General features: G+C 33.6%; 1 protein-coding gene across 1 annotated transcript; it reads right to left on the reverse strand.

Moving 5' to 3' along the window:
- Nucleotides 1–3,159: 3,159 nt before the first annotated feature.
- LOC130805282 (uncharacterized) lies at nucleotides 3,160–19,615 on the reverse strand. The gene is made up of 4 exons (XM_057669977.1): nucleotides 19,319–19,615; nucleotides 18,836–18,944; nucleotides 18,596–18,715; nucleotides 3,160–11,352 (listed from the first exon to the last, which is right to left on the reverse strand). Exon 4 carries the CDS (start codon nucleotides 4,690–4,692, stop codon nucleotides 3,160–3,162), a length of 1,533 nt encoding a protein of 510 aa, XP_057525960.1. The 5' UTR covers nucleotides 4,693–11,352; nucleotides 18,596–18,715; nucleotides 18,836–18,944; nucleotides 19,319–19,615.
- Between the last annotated feature and the right edge of the window lie 4,445 nt (nucleotides 19,616–24,060).

Raw genomic sequence — 24,060 nt, forward strand, 5'->3', positions numbered from 1 at the left:
GGTCAGAATATCTGCAACTTGTTCATTTGTATTAACATGTTTTAATACAATATTTTTGTTTTCTACATTATCCTTAAGAAAATGATGTCTAATATGTATATGTTTAGCTCGTGAGTGATGCACTGGATCTTTAGATATGCATATGGCACGGGTATTATCACAATAAATAGGAATGCATTCAATTTTAATACCAAAATCTCTTAGTTGCTGTTTTATCCAAAGCATTTAGGAACAGCAAGCTGCTGCTGCTACGTATTCAGCTTCGGCTGTGGATAATGCAACCGTATTTTGTTTCTTGAAACTTCATGAAACTAAACATGAGCCAAGAAATTGTACCATTCTTGACGTGCTTTTTCTATTAACTAGATCACCTGCATAATCTGCATCACTAAAGCCTTTTAAATCATAAACATCACTTTTAGGATAAAATAGGGACAAGTCGTCTGTTCCCTTCAGATATCTTAAAATCCGTTTTACTGCTGTGAGATGTGATTCTTTGGGGTTGGACTGAAATCTAGCACATAAACCAACACTAAATGAAATATCGGGTCTACTTGCAGTTAGATATAATAAGGAACCTATCATGCCTCGATACATTGTTTGATCTACGTTAGTTCCTTTTAGGTCTTCATCTAATCTAACATTTATAGCCATGGGTGTATGGTTGGTTTTAGCGTTGTTTAGCCCATACTTCTTAAGAAGTTCTTTTATGTATTTTTGTTGATGAATAAAAATACCATTTTCAGTTTGTTTAATTTGCAAACCAAGGAAGAAATTTAATTCTCCCATCATGCTCATTTCAAATTCTGTGCCCATAAGGTTGGCAAATTCTTTACATAACAAATCATTGGTCGCACCGAAAATAATATCATCAACATAAATTTGAACAACTAAAATATCATAACCTTTATTCTTAAAGAATAAGATTTTGTCAAATTTTCCTCTTACAAAGTTATTTTGAATCAAAAACTTTGATAGTCTTTCATACCATTGCCTAGGAGCTTGCTTCAAGCCATATAAAGCTTTGTCAAGCTTGTAGACATGATCAGGACAAGAGGTATTCTCAAAACCTGGGGGTTGTTCAACAAAAACTTCTTCATCAAGAAAACCATTTAAGAAAGCACATTTCACATCCATTTGATATAACTTAAAGTTCATAAATGCAGCAAAAGAAATTAAAATTCTAATAGCCTCTAACCTTGCTACCGGAGCAAATGTCTCGGTGTAATCAATACCTTCTTGTTGATTATACCCTTTGACCACGAGTCTTGCTTTGTTTCTTACAATTATTCCATGCTCATCTAGCTTATTCCGAAATACCCATTTCAAACCATTTACCTTCTTGTGTTTTGGTTTGGGTTCTAAGTGCCATACCTTATTTCTTTCAAATTCATTTAATTCATCTTGCATGGCTACTATCCATTTTAGAGCTTCTTCGTGATTTTTGGGTTCAAGTGATGATAGGAACGCAAAATGTGCACAAAAGTTTGTCAGTTGGGATCTGGTTTGTGTTCCCTTATTCATATCACTTATAATTAGATCAAGAGGATGATAACTTTGATATTTCCAAGGTTTGGGCACAAATTCTCTTGAGGGAACAGTAGCATGTTCTGGCTCAACAGCTTGATTGGCATCTTGTTCAGCTACTAGATCATTTTGCTCATCTGCGGGAATAGTTGAATTGGGAACAGTTTGCTGGTCCAGTTGTGCTGGCAGTTCTTGGACTTGGTCAGTTTCTTCTTCGTCTTCTTGTATTAGCTGTTCACCCGCTGTTCCTTGATCTTGCACCTTTATTTCTTCATCATCTTCTAAATTTGCAAGACCTATTTTGACATTGTTTATTTCCTGTTCACTTGTTGAAAAGTTAGTTTCGTCAAAAATTATGTGAATAGATTCTTCCACGCACATTGTTCTCTTATTATAAACTCTGTAAGCTTTGCTATGTGATGAATAACCGAGAAATACTGCTTCATCACTTCTTTCATCAAATTTACCTATATTTCGTTTTCCATTTACATGAACAAAACATTTGCATCCAAACACACGAAAATAGGAAATATTTGGTTTAACACCTTTAAGCAATTCATAGGGTGTTTTAGAAGTGATTGGTCTTATTAATACACGATTCAAAGTATAGCATGCAGTATTGACGGCCTCGGCCCAAAAATTTCTAGGTAGACCACTAGCAATCAACATAGTCCTAGCCATTTCTTCTAGGGTTCTATTTTTCCTCTCTACCACTCCATTTTGTTGTGGTGTTCTAGGAGCGGAAAAATTGTGATTTATACCATGTTCATTACAATAATTCATAAAGTTTAAATTTTCAAATTCTTTGCCATGATCTGATCTTATGTGAACAATTAGATTATTGGTAGATTTTTGTATTTTATTAGCAAAAGAAACAAACTCATCAAAAGCTTCATCTTTGCTTACTAAAAATAGGGTCCAAGTAAATCTACTATTGTCATCAACTATGACAAACACATATCTTTTGCCACTACGGCTTTGTGTTCTCATAGGTCCACATAGATCCATATGAATTAATTCTAATGGTCTAGAGGTAGTCACCAGATACTTTGATTTAAAGGATGACCGCACTTGTTTTCCTTTAGCACAAGAATCACAAATTTCATTTTTGAGGAATTTTATTGCTGGTAATCCTCTTACTAGGTCTTTTGATCTTAAAGCGTTAATCAATGAATAGCTAGCATGACCTAGACGCTTGTGCCAAAGCAGTGGGTCTTCTTCTATAACGCTTAAACACGTTAGACTGGTTTTGGGAACAGTGTCCAGGTCCACAACATAGGTGTTCCCTTTTCTGATTCCCTCAAGCACAAGGTCTCCTGTGTTGTTCCTAGAAATTATGCATCGTTCAGAAGTAAACTTAACAGAGTTACCTTTGTCACAAAATTGAGAAATACTTAAAAGATTATGTTTTAAATTCTCGACTAAAAATACATTGTCAATGGCATGGGAACTTGACCTTCCAACCTTTCCTTTGGCGATTATCTCACCCTTCATATTATCACCGAAGGTTACAGTTCCCCCATCATATGCTTCAAGTGAGAGAAATTTAGTCTTGTCACCCGTCATGTGCTTGGAACACCCACTGTCGAGATACCATGAGTTGTTCCCCTTCACTTGAACCTGCACAGCAAATTAAGAGTTAGGTTTAGGAACCCAGTTATCCTTAGGTTCCTTGTCGATTATACATGAAATCTGCTGTTCCCTTTTTATACAATGATATTTTAGGTGTCCAATTTTACCACAAAAGGAACAGATCTTACTACTAGGGAGATCAACATAGACCTTTTTCTTTTTATCGTTTTTAACATAACCTAGACCTTCTTTACTCTTTGGTTTAGCATTTAGAATCCATTTGGGAACTTCATTGATTTTCCTTTTTCCTTTTAAATCAAGTTGATCTTTTGGATACTTATTTTCCCTTTCACATGATTCTAATTTTAATTTCATTTCTTGAAATTCCGTGCTAAACACATGAATGGATTTATCATTTTCAACCCATTTTAATTCTAGCAATTTGTTTTGATTCTTTTCAATGTTAAGAATGATGAATTCCTGCTTTATTTTCTCCAATTTCTCTTTTAAAATAACATTCTTATCTAACAAATCAAAAAATCTACTTTGCACATCGATCCTAAAAGTATTTAAGTATGAGATGTGATCTTTACTTAACTTAAGGTCTTTCTCAATTTGGAGACAGTTAGCTGTTTTTTCTTCCAACTTCTCTTGTGTTTCCAAAAATAACTTAATTAATTTATCCTTACTTAAACTGAATAGATGTTTAGGAGAAGAACTAGAAGACATTACCTCTCTTTCCTTAGTCTCTTCATGAGATGCCATGAGACACAGATTTGCAGTTTCTTCCTCTACTGGAACTTCAGTTTCAGCTTCGCTTTCAGTGTCACCCCAAGCTGCGATCATTGCTTTACGAAAATCTGTTCTGAAGTTTCCCTTCTTTGGCATTCTTCCAGCTTCCCTTGTCTTCCCTTTGCCCTTCTCATTCTTCCATAGAGGGCAATCCTTGATGAAGTGATCAGTACTTCCACATTTGTGGCATTCAAAATTTGTCTTCAAGTTGGCAGTTCCTCTTTCCTTATTATTTCTTTGGTTTCTATATCTACTGTTCCTGAAGAATTTTTTGAATTTACGTGCCAACATAGCAGCTTCCTCTTCACCAGCTTCTGATTCTTCATTATGATCCGCTGCCAGAGCCAGTCCTTTATTTCGGGAACTGTCAGCTGTTCCCAAATGTAGTTCATGTGTCATGAGTGAACCAGCCAGCTCTTCCAAATTGAACTTGGTGAAATCTTTGGACTCCTGGATGGCTGTGACCTTAGCTCTCCAGCGCTTATCTTGTGGAAGACTTCTCAGTGTTTTCCTGACTTGTTCATCAACTGGAATAATCTTGCCAAGAGAGACAAGTTCGTTTGTAATCTTGGTGAACCTGGTAAACATCTCTTGAATGTTTTCCTTAGGTTCCATAACAAACCTTTCATATTTGTACATTAGGAGGTCAATCTTGGATCGCTTCACTTCACTAGTACCTTCATGGGTAACTTCCAGCAGGTCCCAAATCTGCTTTGCCGTTTTACAACCCATGATACGATTATGTTCATTTGGCCCGAGACCACAGTGAAGCAGCTTGATCGCAAGAGCGTTCATCTCCATCTTTTGAAAGTCTTCCTTTTCATATTCAGTGATTGGTTTTAGAATTGATTCATTGTTGGAGTTGATAGTCGTCACTTTGAAATCTCCTATTTCAATTACTCTCCATACTTGGTAATTTTCGGCCTTTTATAAAAATTTCCATCCTATTTTTCCAGTAGGTATAGAATTTCCCATCGAACATGGGTGGCCTTTGCGTAGAGTACCCCTCTTCCATGCGTTCGTTCATCTTCAACATCTTGCCAGGGAACAGGATCCTGCTCTCTGGGTTTCCTGATTAAATGATGAACAGGGCTCTGATACCAATTGTTGAAATACACGAAGATGGTCGAATGCAACAAGAGGGGGGGTGAATTGTTGTGTATCTAGCTTTACTTCGTTTTTCTTTTAATTTGCGGAATTTTAACAAACAAAATAAAGCTTAAACTTAAAAAGCAAAAGATAAAAAGGAGACAAAGATTTTACGTGGAAACCTTCTTGGCCTAATAAGAAGGAAAACCACGACCCCCCGAGATTTCAAAATTCTCACTATGTTTTAGGCAATCAAATACAATTACATAAAAAAGTTTGGTTCACTTGAAGCTTCTCTACTCTAGGCCTGATTCTCTTTCTCTACTTTCTCCTTCTCTTTCTCTTCTCACGTTTCACTTCTCTATTCCCTTAGACTTCTCATGAGTCTAATTACAACAAATCACTCAATAACCCTTACAAGGCCAATTCTCAAGAGATTAAAAATTAAGATAATTACTTAAGAAAAATATAATAAATTAATTGGCATTTAAAAACAGAAAATATTTTTCTTAAATGATCTCCCTTTAATGGACACTCTTGGATCAATATCGGTTTGAGCAAAGTTCCTCCTATTTATAGTGGGAACAGACAGCAGTTACCTTAGACACACCTCCGACTATCATCCACGTTCTCAAAATAAAAGGATAGTGGAATTGCCAAAAAAATAAATGACCGGCTGTCATTTGCTCAGAGAGAAAATCAGTTTCCTTAAGCTAAAAATAGCATAGGAGTTAAAAACACAAGATCCTAAAAAATAGGAGATCTTAATCTTAAGAAGAAAAAGTCTTAGGCTATTTTTAGATAACCTAAAAATGGTTTAGCCAATTAACTTACTAATTAATTTAAGCAACTAATTTAAGATTTAACCGTTTACATCAACTAAAACCAGAGTAATAAAATAACTGCAATTTTCCAGTCGATGTTTTTCTCCAGACCTGCTACGTAGGAACAGCGTACTGTCTCCAGCTTCAACTTCTGTTAGATTATTCATTTTAGGAACAGTAGACCGTCTGTCAAACTTTAACTTCTTAAGCACTTATCTAACTTCTTGAATATTTTAAGACACGTACAACTTCCACGAACCAAGTCATAGGCTTCATCAACGATTTCAACAAAATCGGATATATAAACCTACAAAACAATCTCTAAAATATGTTTGTTTACTTTAAAAGTGAAGTCATCATCAAAACCTTAAGAGCCAACAACATCATTCTCACTTTTGTGGCCTAGGCTACCACATCCAACTTGTAACTCATACAAGTTTCTCTTACTCCTTACTCCCTTCATGAGCATAACACTCCCTCTAATGACTTTCAAAGTCCCTTCACTTGCTTTAAAAGGGCATCCCTTACTCTCAAGTCTACCAATTGAAATAAGGTTCCTCTGAAACTTAGGTACATACTTTACATCACCAAGTCCTCTTTTGATACCTCCACGTGTCTCAATTTCAACCTCACCAATACCTTCTACTTTCACCTTTTCATCATTTGATAAAGTAACAAGGCCACTATCACCATAACTAAGCTTAGTAAATTTTCCTTTTCATGACAATGTGGAATGAGCAACCAGAGTCTATTACCAATTCCTTACTATTAACCCCTCCTCAATAAACTAATAGAGCTCCATCATAGTCATCATCACCAACAAAGCCTAGAGCGACACTCCCGCTACTCTTACCCTCATTTCTGCTACTATCCCTTAAGCTTATCATTCTCTTAAGGTCTTCCTTAAACCTTTGCACATCATTTGTATGTGCATCTTCTTTTTACAATAGTAACATTCTTTGTCACTAAGGTCACCCCTCCCATGAGACTTACCCCTTCCTTGATATCCCTTGTCCTTGGTTCTCCCCTTATTAGAACCCTCACTAAACAAGCCATCCCCAACACTCTTATTTTCTTCCCCCTCTCTTTTCACCATGAACCTATCATTCTCTTTCAAAGACGAACACAAGTGTATATGAGGTATCTTGGATACCTCCCCCTCAAATGTAGTTCATTATATTGAATTCAACAATTATAATTATAAGAAACCTCTCCTTATCTTGAGAATAACCCTCTCAAGATCATTATACTAATTCTATGAAGAACACTCTCAAGTTTCTTACAAAGAAATAGTCCTCTCAACAATATGTGTTTGTGGTGTATGTTTCTATGAGTAATGAATCCTAATTATAGGCAAGGTATTCATTACTCTTAGGATTCCCTCATAAATCACCATAAACGCACTTGTAACACCCCAATTAACTATGTTAATAACCATAGTAATAAACATCACAATAAACATTACATTAAATAAGGAAGTAATGCACTTATTCAATGACTACACTAAGAATTCTGACCAAAACAGAATCCTATGTAGTCTGCTCGACTACCGCTCAATCGAGCCACTACCTCGCTCTGTCGAGCGAGCTTTTAGTGTGGCTACTGACTTGCTCTGCCCATTACGCTCGACCAACACACTTCCGCTCGACCGGTCGAGTGACCCCACTTCAGGTCGAGCGAGCTTCAGATATCCTCTTTACTGTTGCTTCGACTAAGCAACTCCCATCAATCGTTCCAAAATTCAAACCATTCACATATGACACATCTTTATCGACCCTATCTAAAGTACAAGACAAACCATGTTCGATTAAATGTTCAAAGTTAAGGTCATTCATATGAATATTGGCGCTTGTTTTAACAAGCACTCTAAAAAAGTTATAAATTTGGAAATTTTTTATTCATATGATAATTTAGATATATATGAATTTTTTATGTAAAATATTATTTTAAGTTTCATGTATATTAACTTTATGAACCTTTGCATTGTGAAAATGCTTAAAAATGATGTTTAGTGATGTTTTTGTATAGAAATCTTGGTAGATAAAATTGGTGTGAACTTAGGAATTTTATCAAGAGTATTTTATACGTATTTTATAGTAGTTAAAAGTTAGGATATCATTTTAGATATGTTCCTTGAATTTTACTTCATTAAAATAACGTTTAATTGAATTTTCGGTTAATAAATTTGTTCTAATAGGAAGAGGAGTTAAATACTTTCTTAATTATCAAAAATAGCTAAGAAAATATATTACTTAAGTTTAAAATAATTTAAAAGTTTATCAATAAATTTGTAAATAAAAAAAAGTGAAATAGGAAATAAATATTAAATGGACTCTTCTTAACTTGTAACTTTGTGGAACACTCCTATAACATGTTGAATCACATGATGACCCTTGGGAAAATTGTCGTAGACCCTATAGACTTTGATTATTTTTGTATCGATTTATAGTTAAAATATCGTATTAATTATTTAAAATAGTAATCATGAATTTTTTTTGGTTAAATAAACTTATCACTTTAAAATGATTCCATATCATTTGAGTATTTTGATAAAATTTTTACTTTGGACTTAAGTAATTATAAAAATTTATTAATCGGTTTATCGGTAAAATAGTCAAACTAATTTGTTGAAATGTTTAGCGTTGTTTTTCTTGAACTTTTTAGTCACAAACATATTTCATTTATATTTTAGACCCTTAATAATTTTTCAGATTATTTTTCATAGTTATGGTAGATCCATTTTATTATTTTACTTGGTAATTTAATAAAATACGTTATTAAGTATTTAGAAATATTACACTTGACTTTTATGATTATTTATGACATAATAATGACTTAGTTTAGCCTCTAGAATCTTAGTGTAGTTATGAAAAATTATTATTTAATTAATATTAATCTATTAGATAACTAGTAATTTGTTTCTATTAAAAGGGTAAAATTGTCTAAATTTTGACTAGTGAAAGTATATAGAATCCTCATATTATGTATAAGCATAGCAACTCTTTTACTTTTACTGACAGCTTAGTGCGTATAATGGGAAAACGAGACCACCTCCCCTATCCTTAGTAAAATATCATGCTTGTTAACGCCTTTAGGCAGGCTACTGGAGAATGTGGATGTGCTATGATGAGAAAGTTATTAGTAGTCATTATTAGTAGCAGACCCTTACATATATTAGTAGTCATTATTGTTGTAATCTTGTGATGTGCTATGATGGGAAAGTTATGAGGCTTAATCGAACTTGATTAAATAAGCATTAAGGTTACCAAGTGTTTAGTAGCAGTAATGAACTTCTGCAAGTATTTGAGAATATAATTTAATGGCTTAATAAAGGTCAATAATAAGTAATAACCTTCTATATTGTGCTTGATGATTATTTTATAAGCGTGATTTAACTATCGCATCATAAGCTTATTGAGAAAATTGTACTTGGCTTTATCGCTGACCGATTCAATTGGCTGTCATCTGTATTTTGGAAAGCAGTATTTTACAGGAAAATTTAGCTTAGATTTCGATCCAGGCTGCAACTTTAATTATTCTATCGAGGACTAGCTGCATTGATTTTACTTGATGACTTTGATGACTATATTGTACTTATGTTTTTTATCGTATTTAAGCAAACCTTATATTATGTTTACTCAGTAGTAATATTTTTAACTTACATTTTAAACAATTTTAGTTTTAATGGTTTTTAGCAGTTCGGCATTTTACACTTTTGCATTATTTATCTTAAATATAATTATTAATGTTAATTATGTATCGAGAGTGTTGCCCCTGGTACACCACCATCTAGAATCGGCACTTGAAATACTATCAAATTGACAGCTCTCTCTCAATACCTAACCTACGTTCAGATTTATTTTTAGGCAAAAAGGTACCAATACACAACAAGGCAAGATAAGAAGTTGCACCCAAGCAGACACATAACTCAGGCAAACCAAGACCGCATCAAGAGCATAAAGGAACACCCTAGCAAAGTAAGACGCAGTTTTGGTATACTTTTTATTGTACGAAGTAGGTTTCAAAAAAAACATGGTTGAGAAGACCAACATCGAAACTAGGGAAAAGACAACCACTAGAAGAACCCAAGGGGGGCCTTGTCAGCCGCACTAAAAACACAGATAGAGGCCAAAGGACGAGGGATACCGTGGATCGCATCATCGCCTAAGGCGGGGGTAAGGATCACCGAGCTGTTGGCAAGCTTACGATTCTTACTAAAGGAGTGAGTGCGCAAACATTCCCCACAAAGCCAGATACCTGCCTTTTTAAGAGCTAGGTCTATTAAAGAGAACAAGTAAGGGTCACCCGCAATACGATCTTCAAGATGATTCGAAGTGATTAATGGTGATATTCGAAGTGATTAATGTAGTTTTTAAAAAGCCCCTTTCACCTCCACTATTGCAACCATCACGGCCCCTAAACGGGCACGAAATCTTTTCAAAAACCATGTGAAAGCACCACCTAAAAATTAACACCCGACAACATACACCAGAAAATAGCAAACAGAACCACCCACAAATCTATAGTAAACAAAGAAGCAAACTAACCTAAGGAGAACTTACCAGCCACTATGAGATGGTAGGCCCATAGACAAACAAGCAACACAAAGGGGGCTACCATAGACCGCTGACTGGAACACCAAAAGCCGCAGCATGCGTGATAAACCCAGGAGAACCGAGGACCCGCCAAAAAAAGAACTAAAACCCAAACTAAAGTAAAACACGAAACTAGACTACGCTAAGCAAAATGGCTGCTAAGGCCAACGAAAACAAACAACAACCATTGAACCCAAAGGAAACATACTAAAAAAACGACTCTTGAAAAACTATCAGGCGCTGTACTAGAGCAAAACAACTCCTTAAAACCATAACCGAAGAAGGAGCACCTCACAAGACGCCCTACAGCCGGAGATGAAGAAAAGAGTCGCCAGAAAACCAGGCCCAAAACAAAGCTAAACCCATATAAAACCCACTGGCAACATCACATAAAATGGCTGGTAAACCGGTTTAGAAAAGCTAGAAAAACGGTTGAAAAGACACGGAGGAAGCCATATATAACAGATCGCCAGACAACTCACCGACAACTGAGACGACCACTTGAAAAGCCCATGTTGGTGCACCCACATTCGTCACCACAAACCAGATGCTAAACCCTATAAAATCACCTACCCCATCGCCTAGAGAGAGAAACAGCCTTTTTAAAGATTATTATTATTATTATTATTATTATTATTATTATTATTTGTAATAGGCTTAGTAGTCTCAGTATACAATTCATACTAATAATTATGTTTACAATAAATATTGCGAAATTCTTAAATTCCAAACTGCTAAAATCTATTAAAATGTAAAATCGTTTAAAAACATATGTTTACAATGTTACAATCAAGAGAATAACACATTGTTTTCTCAAAACATAATAAAAGCGTAAATACACCATGATCATCAAAGTTACCCATAAGTAAAATAAAATGCAATTAAGTCCTTGATAAAGAAAATAAATGTTGCGACTTGGATTGAAACTTCAAGCTAAACTTTCCTGCAAAATACTGTCATCCATGATACAGATGACAGCCGTTTGAATCAGAATCAACGCCTAACGCCGAGTACAAACTCCTTAACAATGTAATACTATGACAATCATAATATATTCACAAGATATGAAAAGTACATTTCAAAACTTGATTTTTAGTTCCTCGGTTCTCGGTTCTCGTTTCTCATTTTCAATATTCGAATACCTTCAACAATTTTTCACGGTCATCACATGAATGTAAATAAATATCTATGCTACAATCAGCTATCCTTGGTAACTATAAGATTCATCCAATGGATCTACTTTAATCAAAAAATCATATTTGCAGAACACACATAATAATGACTTTCTGATATATGTAAGGGTCTGGCTAGAGGAGGAACATATTCCAAACTCTAACTGTGATAAAAGTCATCACTCTACCAATTTTTATGCTCGAGCTTCTATAGGGAAGGAATCTTTCGGTCCCCCTGTCTAACCCCCCATTTGTACGTGCCGGGAAACACAGGTGCCGGAATCCACGCCGGTCCGTGGTTTGACATTTCCTTACTATCAGAGTCGTTCATCCAAGTACATATACGTTCAAACAAGACTGCATGTTATCTATTTCACATTGCTATAAATCGACCCTAGTCTAGTCAAACTCCAAGTCAAAATCCTCTTAGGGAAAAGTCAATATATTTTCTAATTCAATAATTAAGAGATTATCAATAAATAAAATTTCACAAATTATAACAAGGTTTTAGAGGCTATATAAGTTCTCTACAAGACTATACAAACTTATAAAACTAAAAGCAAATATTTCATAACATTTATTAAGGAATTTCCATTGATTAAACATGTAAATTAATTAAAAATTCATAATAACCAATAAAAATATTCTAAAAATATATTTGAGGTTCAGAAGCTATATGAAGTTAGTTTTAGACCATAAAAGAAAAACAAGCCTATGGATTCTAACTTAATCGTTTGGCCAATTTACCAATAAACCGACATAAAATTATTAATGTCCTCAAATGTCCACGAAAAATTTGTCCAAGGGTCCTCATATGATCCTACTGTATATGGGAGTGTCTCATACAAATTTCAAGTCTAAAATAGTCCATTTAGTATCTATTTCATATTTTATTATTTTTGAATTTATCGTTTTATTTAAAATTCACACGGATCCGTAGATAGTCATATAAAATTATCTAAAAATCATTTTCAAACCTACTGCCCATAAAATGTATTATTTACCATGTTTGTCCATGTCTTGGCAACATATGTCTAAATGTATTATTTCCAATATAGATGAACTCTTCTTAGCACCCTTTTTGGACTTGTTGATCTACTTACCTTAACGTTGTATCTACACATCTTAATATCAATAAAATTTAAAGTACTAAGTACTCCATCTTTTACCAACCTCTTTATTCTCTATATGGATATACGACAATCTATGGTGCCATAAAATAAAAGATTCCTCATTATAACACATCTTTTTGAACCAGCTTGAACATGCATAACATTATAAACATTTTCATTTTATAACTCAAGCGAATAAAAACTATCAACTAAACTTCCATTTTCAACAAGTTTTGAATTTAGAAATAAACTAAACGAATAATCTGAAAAGGTAAATGAATAATCAAAACAAACATGTCTTTAAACTGAAATCAATTTTCTAGAAATACTAAGAATATAAAAGGTTTTTTCTAGTTTCAAAATAAAACCATTACTAAGAACTAAATTCTATGTTCCAAGTCCTTGACGGAAGATTGTAACTTGTTTTCGGCATAGATACTACGTTCTACTTCCAATGTTAACCCCTCAAGGAATTAGAAACATGAATTGAATGACTAGAATCAAACCACCATGTGTTACAATCAACATCGATCATATTAGCTTTATAAGTCACAAGTAGATTGACTTACCTTTTTTTTTTAGTCATTTTTTGAAATTGTCACAATCCTTTTTTTCATGTGTCCTTTCCTTTTATAGATGACAATGAGTACAATATCATTTCATTTTATCATCATCCAACTGTTTTTTATGGTCATGAGACACACAAAAGTGAACATTTAAGGTTCTAATATCAGCATTATCCTTGTGGGCACGGGTCGCCATTTGAAGACACTATTCTTAAATTAGCATTTTGTCAGCACGACCAACATATGGTAATGTTTCACAAAATAAGATGGAATACCTTATGTTACCATAAAGTTGCACATTCATAACATAGAAAAAAATATGAAGCCTATCTTTTTTTTTATGAGTTAAATTGAAAAATAAAAGAAAAAGAAAAAAGTTAACGGTTTTGAACGATTTTGGACGGAAAAATTAGAAAAGATTACAGTTGTAAGAAGCTCAATAACACGAGGGTACCATTGATACTCGAAAAAACTTAGGGGTACTATTGATAAAGTGCAAAAACTTAAGGGTACCATTGATAATATCCATATTATATTTATGTAAGATGAAAGGTTAATATTATTAAATACAATTTGCTTTATCGTATAGCTAACAACAACTAGTCTATTGCAAAGCTTTTGACACAAACGCTTAAATTAGGCATCAAATTGTTTGAATGACAGCAAAAATTATTCATACAATAATTCAATCAGCTTTTATAGTCATTCTTTTTAACATATTTTAATACAATTTATTTTAATACATCACCCTTTTCATAAAATTATATAATATAACTATTTTTACATAATAAGTTTCATAAAACTATTAATAGTATAGTTTTTTAAATCTAAATTACTTAACTTTTGGAACTAGTGAATAAAAACACGGGATTATGGACTTTGAATTCAAACTTTTATATATTAATCGAATATTTTAACTTAACTTTTAGTTTAAGTATTTTTGTCCATTGTCATTAATTTCAAATTTACCTTGTTGTATGTCAAAAATCCATATTAAGCTTTTTTTGGTTGAGCTTAATCCATATGATATACTAAATGCCTTATGTTGAAACCACATTTACTTTTCTCCACCAAATTTCAGAATAAAATGTGGTCTTATTCACTTAGATCACTTTAAAACATCAAATGGTCTCAGAGCATTAGGTCCGTAACAATTGTTTTGAACATCTGGATTGGTAATTGGGTTCAAGATGATTTTCACAAAGTTAGACATAAAAAAGTTTGATAGGATTCAAAACTGTGGCATTTGGAAAGTCAAAATGACGGTCCTTCTTAATTATCATTGCAAATGACCTTGGAAGGTGTTGCTAAGATGCCCACCAGATATGATCGTTGATAAGTCGGGTGGAATTAATTGAAAGGCTCTTAGTGCCATTAATTATGTCATTCAATGAGGTTCTTGAATTAAAAGATTACTCTTAATTCTTAAAGAGTAAACTCCATGATCTTTGATTGGAATAAGGTAACTCCCTTGAGACTCAGTTGGAGGAATTTTGCACTATTATGATGGACTTACACAGTATTGATGTTTTTCTTGATGATTAATACTTAAGTATTTTCTTGGTATGTTAACACCTTTTTATAAAATTTTCTGTGAGACTTTGCTCTATGGTAGGTAGAATCTTAGTAGTGATGTGAAAAATGCTTTGATTTAGAGAAACCTGATAGAGAAATAAATGACTCAAAAATAACAATGGTTTAATAATGGGTTATTAATAAGGGGTAGGATGAATGATAATAATTCCAAGGGCATGCTTAGATTTGGTGTAAATATTTAGGGGGGAGATAAAGTCAAATTAATGAATTCAAGGCAAATAGAGATGCATTTAAATTTTGAAATATTTGAGATAGTTGTGATGAAGGTAAAATGAGCATGAAATAAAAATAATAAAAGAAAAAGAAGATAATTTCCCCTATTATGGAGGTAATATATTTCCCCACCCTCCCCTAAAATAAATATTTACCCCACAAATTTGAGAACTCCCTTTATTTTTCTTTACTTTGCAACCATTCTTCCACCTTTACAACAATTAAATTTCACTAATTTCTCATTTATCAACTTTATTTTCTTACTTTGACTTTTTTACCCTCTTAAATATTTACACTCAATCCAAGTATGCCCTAATAGTGGTTCTAAGAATAGGAGTAAGATTAAGTCTAAGAGCTCTAACAAGGGTAAAACATATCACTAATGCAAGTTGAAAGGGCATGAAAAGAAGGATTGTTGAAAGTGAAAAAGAATGAAAAAAGACAGTAGTTCTAAGGACTCTACATCCGGTGATGCATGCTATGTGAACAATAGCAATGATGGTAATGCTACTATGGCCACTCATTGGTACAAGGCGATTAATGAATGTATTATTTATTTCAGGTGTTCTTTTCGCATGACTCCTATTTGAGATTCCTTTTCTACCTATGAAAATGTATATGGAAGGGAAAAAGACCTTGGATAATAATGATATATGTAAGGTTGCTAGTATTTGCATGATAGAATTATAGGACTTTCTATGAGGTGCGACATGTTTTAGGATTGAAAAAGAACCCCATCTCTCTATGCACATTGGATTCTAATGGATGTAGATGTAGTTGTGATGGTGGTTTCATGAAGATCACAAATGTCTTGCGTATTTTAATGATAGATATCATGGTTGGTATATAGTATGTGTTATAAGATCCATGGTTACCTGATCAACCAATGTTTCCACCTCCACAATGACAGTTTGTGATACCTAACTATGGTATACAAGATTTGTTCGTATAATAGAGCATGGAATAAACGAGTTTAGTAGACAAGGAGCGTTTGACGAGAAAAGATTTGGGATTTTCTTTTTGTTTATTGTTTATTTAAGGGAAGCATAAGAGATTGAGCTTCAAAGACGATGTGCATAACACAAAGGGTATCCTAGATCACATACACTTAGATCTTTATGTTACATCTTAGAAAACCTCTTTGGGTGGATGCAACTACCTACTCACTTTCATTGACAATTACTTTAGGAAGGTTGGATGCTATTCCACCAAGACTATGAATGTGCTTATGGGAGTCATCAAGTATTGGAAGATCATGATTTAGAACAAGATAGAAAGGAGCAAATACTTTAGACTTACAATGAGCTTAGATTTGCTGAAAAAGAGGTTCACAAGGTGTGCTCTAAGGATGGTATAAGAACGCCACAACAAAATGGGTAGCCGAAAACATGAAAAATAATTTTTCAGAAAGAGCTATATATATGTTAATCAAGCAAAGTTAAATAAAATTTTTTGTGTTAAAGCGGTATATACAACATGTTTCTTAATTTACTGCTCACCACTCACCACTGTAAATTTTTAGTGTCTTACAAAGGTCGGTATTTTTCTTCAATTGATTACGTGCTTATTCAAAGAACAAATCAAACTAGAAAATGCATTTTTATGGAGTATGGGTTAGGTGTTGTGAGCTATAGGGTGTGCTTGTGATAAAACTAGGATGATAAGTACTTCTAGAGATGTTTTTTTGAGTAATCTAAGCTTGCTTCTTCTTTGGATGTTTTATTAATAATAATATAGTTTCAATACATGATGCTTGTGAGGTGGTGGAGCCTCAAAGAACTTCAAATGCTCCTAGGGTTGTGAATGATATGTATGAATCATTATCTCATAATGTAAAGCGGTCCAAGAGTTAGGCAAAGCCTCTAAAGAGGTACATTGAGAAATGTGATTACGTTGTCTATTGTTTCATGGCTGCACGAGTAGAAATTGTTGATGATCTTGGCTCATATAAGGAAGATATGGCTTTGATAAATGCATGTAAGTGGCTTGGAGGCATAAGGCAAGAGATAAGGCAAGACTTGATTTGTTGTGAATGCTTCAAAGAATACAGGGGTTGTGGGGTGCAAATGATTCAAGAAGAAGAAAGGATCATCAAATGATGTTGGCCTCATCTAGAAAGTAAGGGTAGCTGCAAAAGGTTAGTCCCAAGCTGAAGTCCCTTATTTCCATGAGGTATTCTCTCCGATTGTGAAACAATCTTCGATTAGGGGCCTACTTGCTTTGGTAATAATGAAAGACACTGGGGGTTACATCAATTGGATATAAAAATAACATTTTTCCAAGAGAAATTAGAGAAGTATATATACTTGAGGCAACCTGAAGGTGTTAATATAGGAAAATTATGTGTTGCTTGTAGAAATTGCTATATGATAGGAAGTAACCTCTAAGACAATGGTATACAAGGTTCGATTCTTCATGTTAGCACATGACTTTGTACATAGCTCTTGTGATGATTATGTTTACATCAAGAGTACAAGTGTAAAGTCCTCGATCAATATGTTTTTGTATATAGGTGATATGCTAGTTGCTCGTATTAGCATGCTTAAAATTGAAGCTCATAAGGAGATTTTGTCGAGTGAGTTTAACAAGAAATATCTAGGGGATGCAAATAAGATAATTTGTTTGGATATTGTTAGGGATAGGAAAATAGTGTCTTATACCTTAGTCAAAGGAGGTATATTTAAAAACTTTTTAGACAGTGCTCTATAGAGAACACTGATATTGTTTTTACACTCCTTAGTCTTCACTTCTTGCTCTCAAGAGATCTTTATCCACAGAATAAGCAAGAGGAAGATGATATGAGAGGCGTTCCATACACAAATATTGTTAGTAGTGTGACATATGCTATGTTATGTATTAAACAGACATTTCCCAAGCCAGGGGCATGATGAAACGCATGACGAACCCGAGGAAGAAAAATTAGAATGTGGTAAAGTGGTTATTAAGGTAGGTGAAGGCAACTTTAGATGTTTGTATCAAATTTGGTAAAGACAAAAGCAACCTAATCGAGTATTGTTACTCGGTTTATGGTGGAGGCTTGAATAGTGGGAAGTCAACGTCAAGAGATGAATTCACATAAGGTGGTACAATGGTTTAATGGTTGTCATCATCAAAAGATGTGACCTTATTTTTGACCAAGGTGGAATTCATGGACATTGCAGAGTCTTAAAAGAAAACACAACGATTGAAAGGTCTCATTGAGGGGGCATTTGGTATGCTTAGCGGAAATGTAATGGAATGGTATCTGTTAAGGAAGGAAAAAGGTAATGAAAAGTGTTATTGTCATCACTTGTTTGGTTTGAAACGGTAATGGAATGACTAATAACAATGATGTTCCAACCCATTATCAATTCTCTCCTTGAGTATCTTTCTTTGTTTATGTTCACCATAAAAATATCAAAATAATTGAATAAAAAAAATTCAGAAATTATCAATCAATCAAAAAAACTAAAAATATAAAATTCAGAATCATATCAATTCATTAGATACCTGGCTACAATTCATTAAATAAGGTTTGCGTTTATGAACGTTAAGTACCTGAATCTCAAGATTTATTCAAATACCAGCAAAGCCACACTACAATTCATCAAGAGATTTAATACTGTACATTGATTCCATCGTAAGCATCTTCAATGAAATCTTTCGCAGATAATCAGACTGAAATCTCAGTACAACAGCAAATTAGAAACAAAGTCAAATAATTAATAACAAAATATACAATGTCTAAAATTTGATGACCAAAACAATGAACGCCAAAGAGGAATTTGTAAGAGATACCTGGCTTATAGCAGTATTGTATATTTTTTCTTCAAATCTTGCGGCTATCGCCCTCAGTTCTTTCACTTCTTCGCCAGAAAAAGGGCGATGTCTCTTCAAAGTTTCCATACTGTATTAGCGAAAACACCGAATTTCTAATATCAGCACCAATTTTTCATTGCAGTTCATGCATCAATTATGAAAAGGTAAAAGATAATAGTTTGTATTGAATCATATTTAACAGTTCTAAGATCAGCTAACTGGTCCTGACCCAATAATTTATCTTTGAATGATATTTAACAGTTCATACATCAATTATCTAAAGGTAGAAGATAACTATCATATTCATCCGAATACAATTCCTTCAAAGACTTGATTGTATTAAATCATGAAGGTAAAAGATTATGACATGAAAAGGAAAAAGAAAAAATAAAAAAATTGAGCGACTTTAAACCTAAATGTGAAGGAGCATGAATTAATTGATCAAAAAAGAGAAAAACTCACATCTTAGTGATGATTCTTTGGCGAGATTCAAGTTGAAGTTGGTTTTTCCAATCGAAATTGTCCTTATGAGGAGGCGTCTCAGCAGAAGAAGAAGAAGAAGGACAATCCATGGCAAAAGCAAATGAAAATGGAGAATGCGTCGAAATGCAGCAAATGAAGTACAAAAAGGGAAGTCTCGATATAGACATACGGAGAATTTCATTTTTTTTTTTTTTCTCTTTTTGGCTTTTCGAAACAAACTCAAACCACATATAAAGTATATCACCTCACGTAACAAACAAGGATGAGACGTTTTATCTTAAAAGTCCCATGTAAAGTCTCACAAAGTTTCATTTACACATGCTAAATACCCCCACAGAGTAATAGCCCAATTATATACTTTTTTTTAATACGATCAGTAATTAATCTATTTAAGATCAAAATTAATATTTAAAGTCAAAATTGATTTCTTTTATAAATTATAATTGATCATTTTAGAAGTATAATTAATTACTTTGAGTCTGGATTGATCAGTTTTTTTGAACCTGTCTGAATTGATCACTTTAACGTCGAAATTGGAGACTTTAAAAAATTAATTCATTTAAAGTTATAAACTTGTTAATAGAAATTGATTAGTTAATGTCAAAATTTATCACTTTTATATCAAAGTTGAAATTTTTTACTCCATTGATTTCTTTTAAAAGTTACAATTATCATTTAATTGATCACTTTACATATAATTGATCTCTTTAAGATCTGAATTGATCAATTTAACTTCGAAAATAAAAATTTTTAAAATAATTGATTAATTTAAGATTATAAACTAGTAAGTAAATATTGATTAGCTTAATATCAAAATGATCACTTTTAGGTCAAAATTGAAAAGTTTATTTTAATTGATCTATTTAAGATTTACTTTAAGTTGAAATTCAAACATTTAAGGTCTAAATTGATAACTTTAAGGTCTAAATAGAATTTTTATTCTTTACAGTATGGAATTTGAACCAATTTTATTTTTCAATTTCTAGCTTTTAGGCCGGCCCGTATGAACAGCCTCAATATGAGACCGTCTCTTGTAAGTTTTTGCGATAAATGAAATGGTTTGATGCTCGGTTCTCTAAATAGAATAGTACTCTTTTTTAAGGATGTCATTACTTCAAGATCCGCCATAGATATGTTTTCATTTTGATGGCCTTGTTATTTTTTTAGACCCATCAGATTCGAATTAAGTGGGCCTAAAAAATGGTTTAAATTTGAGTCCAGATTCTTCGGACCCAGATTCTACTTAGATTCTTTCTCTGGACTCATTTAAGGCTTAAACTTGCTAGACTTTTCCTGGTTTTGCCCGACCCACTTTAGACTCAATCTATTATACAACCTAAAATCAATTTAATTTCGTTCTAAATTTATTTTATATTCACTTAAACTCAATTTAGTTTTATATACAACCTATAGACTGAATTTAGTACAAATAAAACCTTTGAATATAAAATGTTTAAATTTGAATAATTAAATTAAGACCTATTTAAGACCTTAGACCCGTCAATGCATAAATTAGTCAAAAAATTTACAACCAAGGGTGGTAAAATTCTACTCCTATCACCCCTCCCAATTAAGCTAAGTATAAAAACTTTAATTACTTGTCAACATTTGTTGAATTTTGGAGCATTTCTAGTAGTATAAATAGGGTGCTCATTACTTGCATTTTTCTCATCCCACTAAAACATCCTTGAGTGGTAAAGCAAATAAGAGCAATATTTTTGAGTAAGTTATTGTAAGAATAAGAGTGAGCTACTATAATATAGTAGTAGTATATATTGTAATCTTATATGTCTCTAGTGCTATTATTATTACTTTGAGCATTAGTTGTTCAATAGCACTCTAAATATTCTTGTCCAAATTATTATTTTGCTATCCCTTCCACATAAATGTACCCCGAAATTCTCTACAATTGGTATCAGAGCCAAACGGTCTATTGTGAGACTCACTTTGGTAAATTATCAGTCAAGGACTGGTAAAAATCAGTGAAAATAATTTTTGCTACCTGAGTGATCAACTGATCACATTGAAATTCCATCTGTGTGCAATCTGGGATTGTGAAGTTTTTGGTGAGAGACCAAAGTTACTTATTAGGTGAGAGGCGTAACTAAGTCACAAATGGCAGGTATTATGAGTACATCTACTAATATTGAAAAACTCAACAATAATAATTATCACTACGTGGAGCATACATATGCAATTTTATTTGTTGGGTCAAGATCTTTGGGGTATAGTCGGTGGTAGTGATACCATAGCACCAACTGATGTAGAAGAGTCAAAGAAGTGGAAGATTAAAGCCGGAAAGGCAATTTACGTGTTGGCAGCAACTGTTGAAGACGAGTTGATGCACCACATCAAGGATTTGAAGACACCCAAGGAGGCGTGGGACACATTGTCATAGTTGTTCTCAAAGAAGAACGATTCTCAACTCCAGATGCTAGAGAATGAGCTAGTGTCGATTCAACAAAATAAATTGACGGTGAACCAATATTTCACTAAATTCAAGACTTTGTGTGAGCAAATCACAAAGTTGGATCCGGAGAATCCTATCACGGAGACTAAGATGCGAAGGACCATTGTGCGCGGCTTGAAGCCGAGTCTTAATGGTCTTGTCACAGCCATCCGAGGTTGGGCTACACAACCAACTCTAATCGAGTTTGAAAATGTGTTAACTAATCAGGAAGCTCTAGATAATCAAATGTCTGGAGTTTCCATCAAAGATGAAGAGACTGCTCTGTTTGGAAACAAAAATCTAAATAAGAGTGGTGAGAAGATTAGTCAGTCGAGTAATCCATTACCTGGCAAGTCAAATCAAAAGTCAGGAGGATTTCGGAAGGGACGAAGAAAATTAGGCTTTCATCAAGGGGGAGCTCGAGATCGACAAGAAAATCAGAATAAAGATAAGACTCGAACACAACGAGAGGTTGTTTGCTACAAGTGTAGTAAAAAGGTACATTATGCTCGAGAATGATGGTCTAAGTGTAACGGCCCGGTTAAGTGACCCGGAAAATCATATGAAAACATAATCCCGGTTCACAAACGAACACTAAAAATTCATTTTTCACTCGGATCGTCAACGTTCCAACGGTAAAGGAATTTGGTCAACGCAAGAAACAACGCCAAACAAAGAAAACAAGTCAGCGGAAGCCTTTACATACAACTCGAGAGCCTACCGGCCTCTAGACTAGCAAAAAAGTTGTACCAAATAAAAAGAAAATCGTCATAATCTTTCGTTTCATAAACCGAGTTATTTCGACTTATAAACATATTACAAAATATAACTTAGTCTTGATGATTACGGATTCTAAGCCGAGTCCTCACTCCAGCCCCCACCTGCAGTCAACCTACTGCACTTCGTATGATAACATGTAGCAGGTTCCAAAGAACAACCAAAAACACGTCAGAGACTTCATACATATATCAAACAGGTTGAATACAAGCATTGTGTTTATCCTAGCATGCATAGGCTCTAATATATATTCATTATTCAATAATTCCAACTTGTAACGTTGCCCGTCCTGTTCGGGTTGTTCAATTATAAATCATTCATTATTAGATAATTCCAACTTGTAACGTTGCCCCTCCTGTTCGGGTCGTTCAAGTATAAATCCAAATCTTTTGGAGGAATACACTTGGGAGAGCTAATCCCAAGGCAACCACCGACCTAACACGTTGCCCGTCCTGTTCAGGCCGTCAGAGGTAAAGTATGCATACCCCCATGGTAACCGTAATGATCCAAAACTGCCATGGGAACAATAATTATGATAATTCAAACGAAACGTTAACCCCTTTGGGTAACGAACATATAAATTTTCAATTTCCACTTTAACTTCTTTCAAATTATTTGGGATGTCTAATCCTTATGTGAATTACAATACATCAATTAGGAATAAAACAACACTACTTGCACAACCACATAAACAGTATGGTCTAAGCGTGTACCTTTAAACGCTGCAAACACACGTTGCTCAAGCACAATAGGAATTTCGCCCTCTTATAAATCGAGGTCCTAAATAACACACACAAAACGATCACATATTAGATCGTGTTTACACATTTAATCCACTCCATACCACTAAGATATCACTAAGACTTGATAATCTTAAATGTTTTCATCAAATTCCTAATGGTTCCAAATTGTAAACTTGAACCAGAAACTTAAATGATCGATTTGGACAGTTTAGGAAATTCAAATGAAAAATCCGACTTCGCCGTTGCGTTCGGAACGCGTCAATTACCTTGGATACCAAATTTCATAATTTCTAACATCCAATTACTATTTTCAATTATTTTAAGCGTTAAACGAGTTTTTTATTTTAACGCATCGGATACATAAACCAACAACGGAAACGACTAACGTTTCCGAATCGGCACCAATATCGAGACAGCAGCTGCTGTCCGGAACTCCCATTACGTTATTATTGTTATTATTATTATTTTATATATATTCATACACAAAAACTCCATCATCAAAGCATAAGAGTCATCAAAATAAAAAGAATAGGCCCATCCATAAGATCTTCAAGAGACTTAAAACTCCACAAATTATGATAATTAAATTAAATACTTAATTCTCTTAACAAATTAAAATTTTGTAGAGAATCATAAAACAAAAATCATCCTTCTTAAATCAAGACATATATATAAATACACAATCCTTCAAGCAAATCCAATTTTGCTAAAGGATTTATAAATTCTTAGATGACTACTTTACTTGATCCATA

The sequence above is a fragment of the Amaranthus tricolor genome, chromosome 2, assembly GCF_026212465.1.
Source record: "Amaranthus tricolor cultivar Red isolate AtriRed21 chromosome 2, ASM2621246v1, whole genome shotgun sequence".
Taxonomy (NCBI): Eukaryota; Viridiplantae; Streptophyta; class Magnoliopsida; order Caryophyllales; family Amaranthaceae; genus Amaranthus; species Amaranthus tricolor.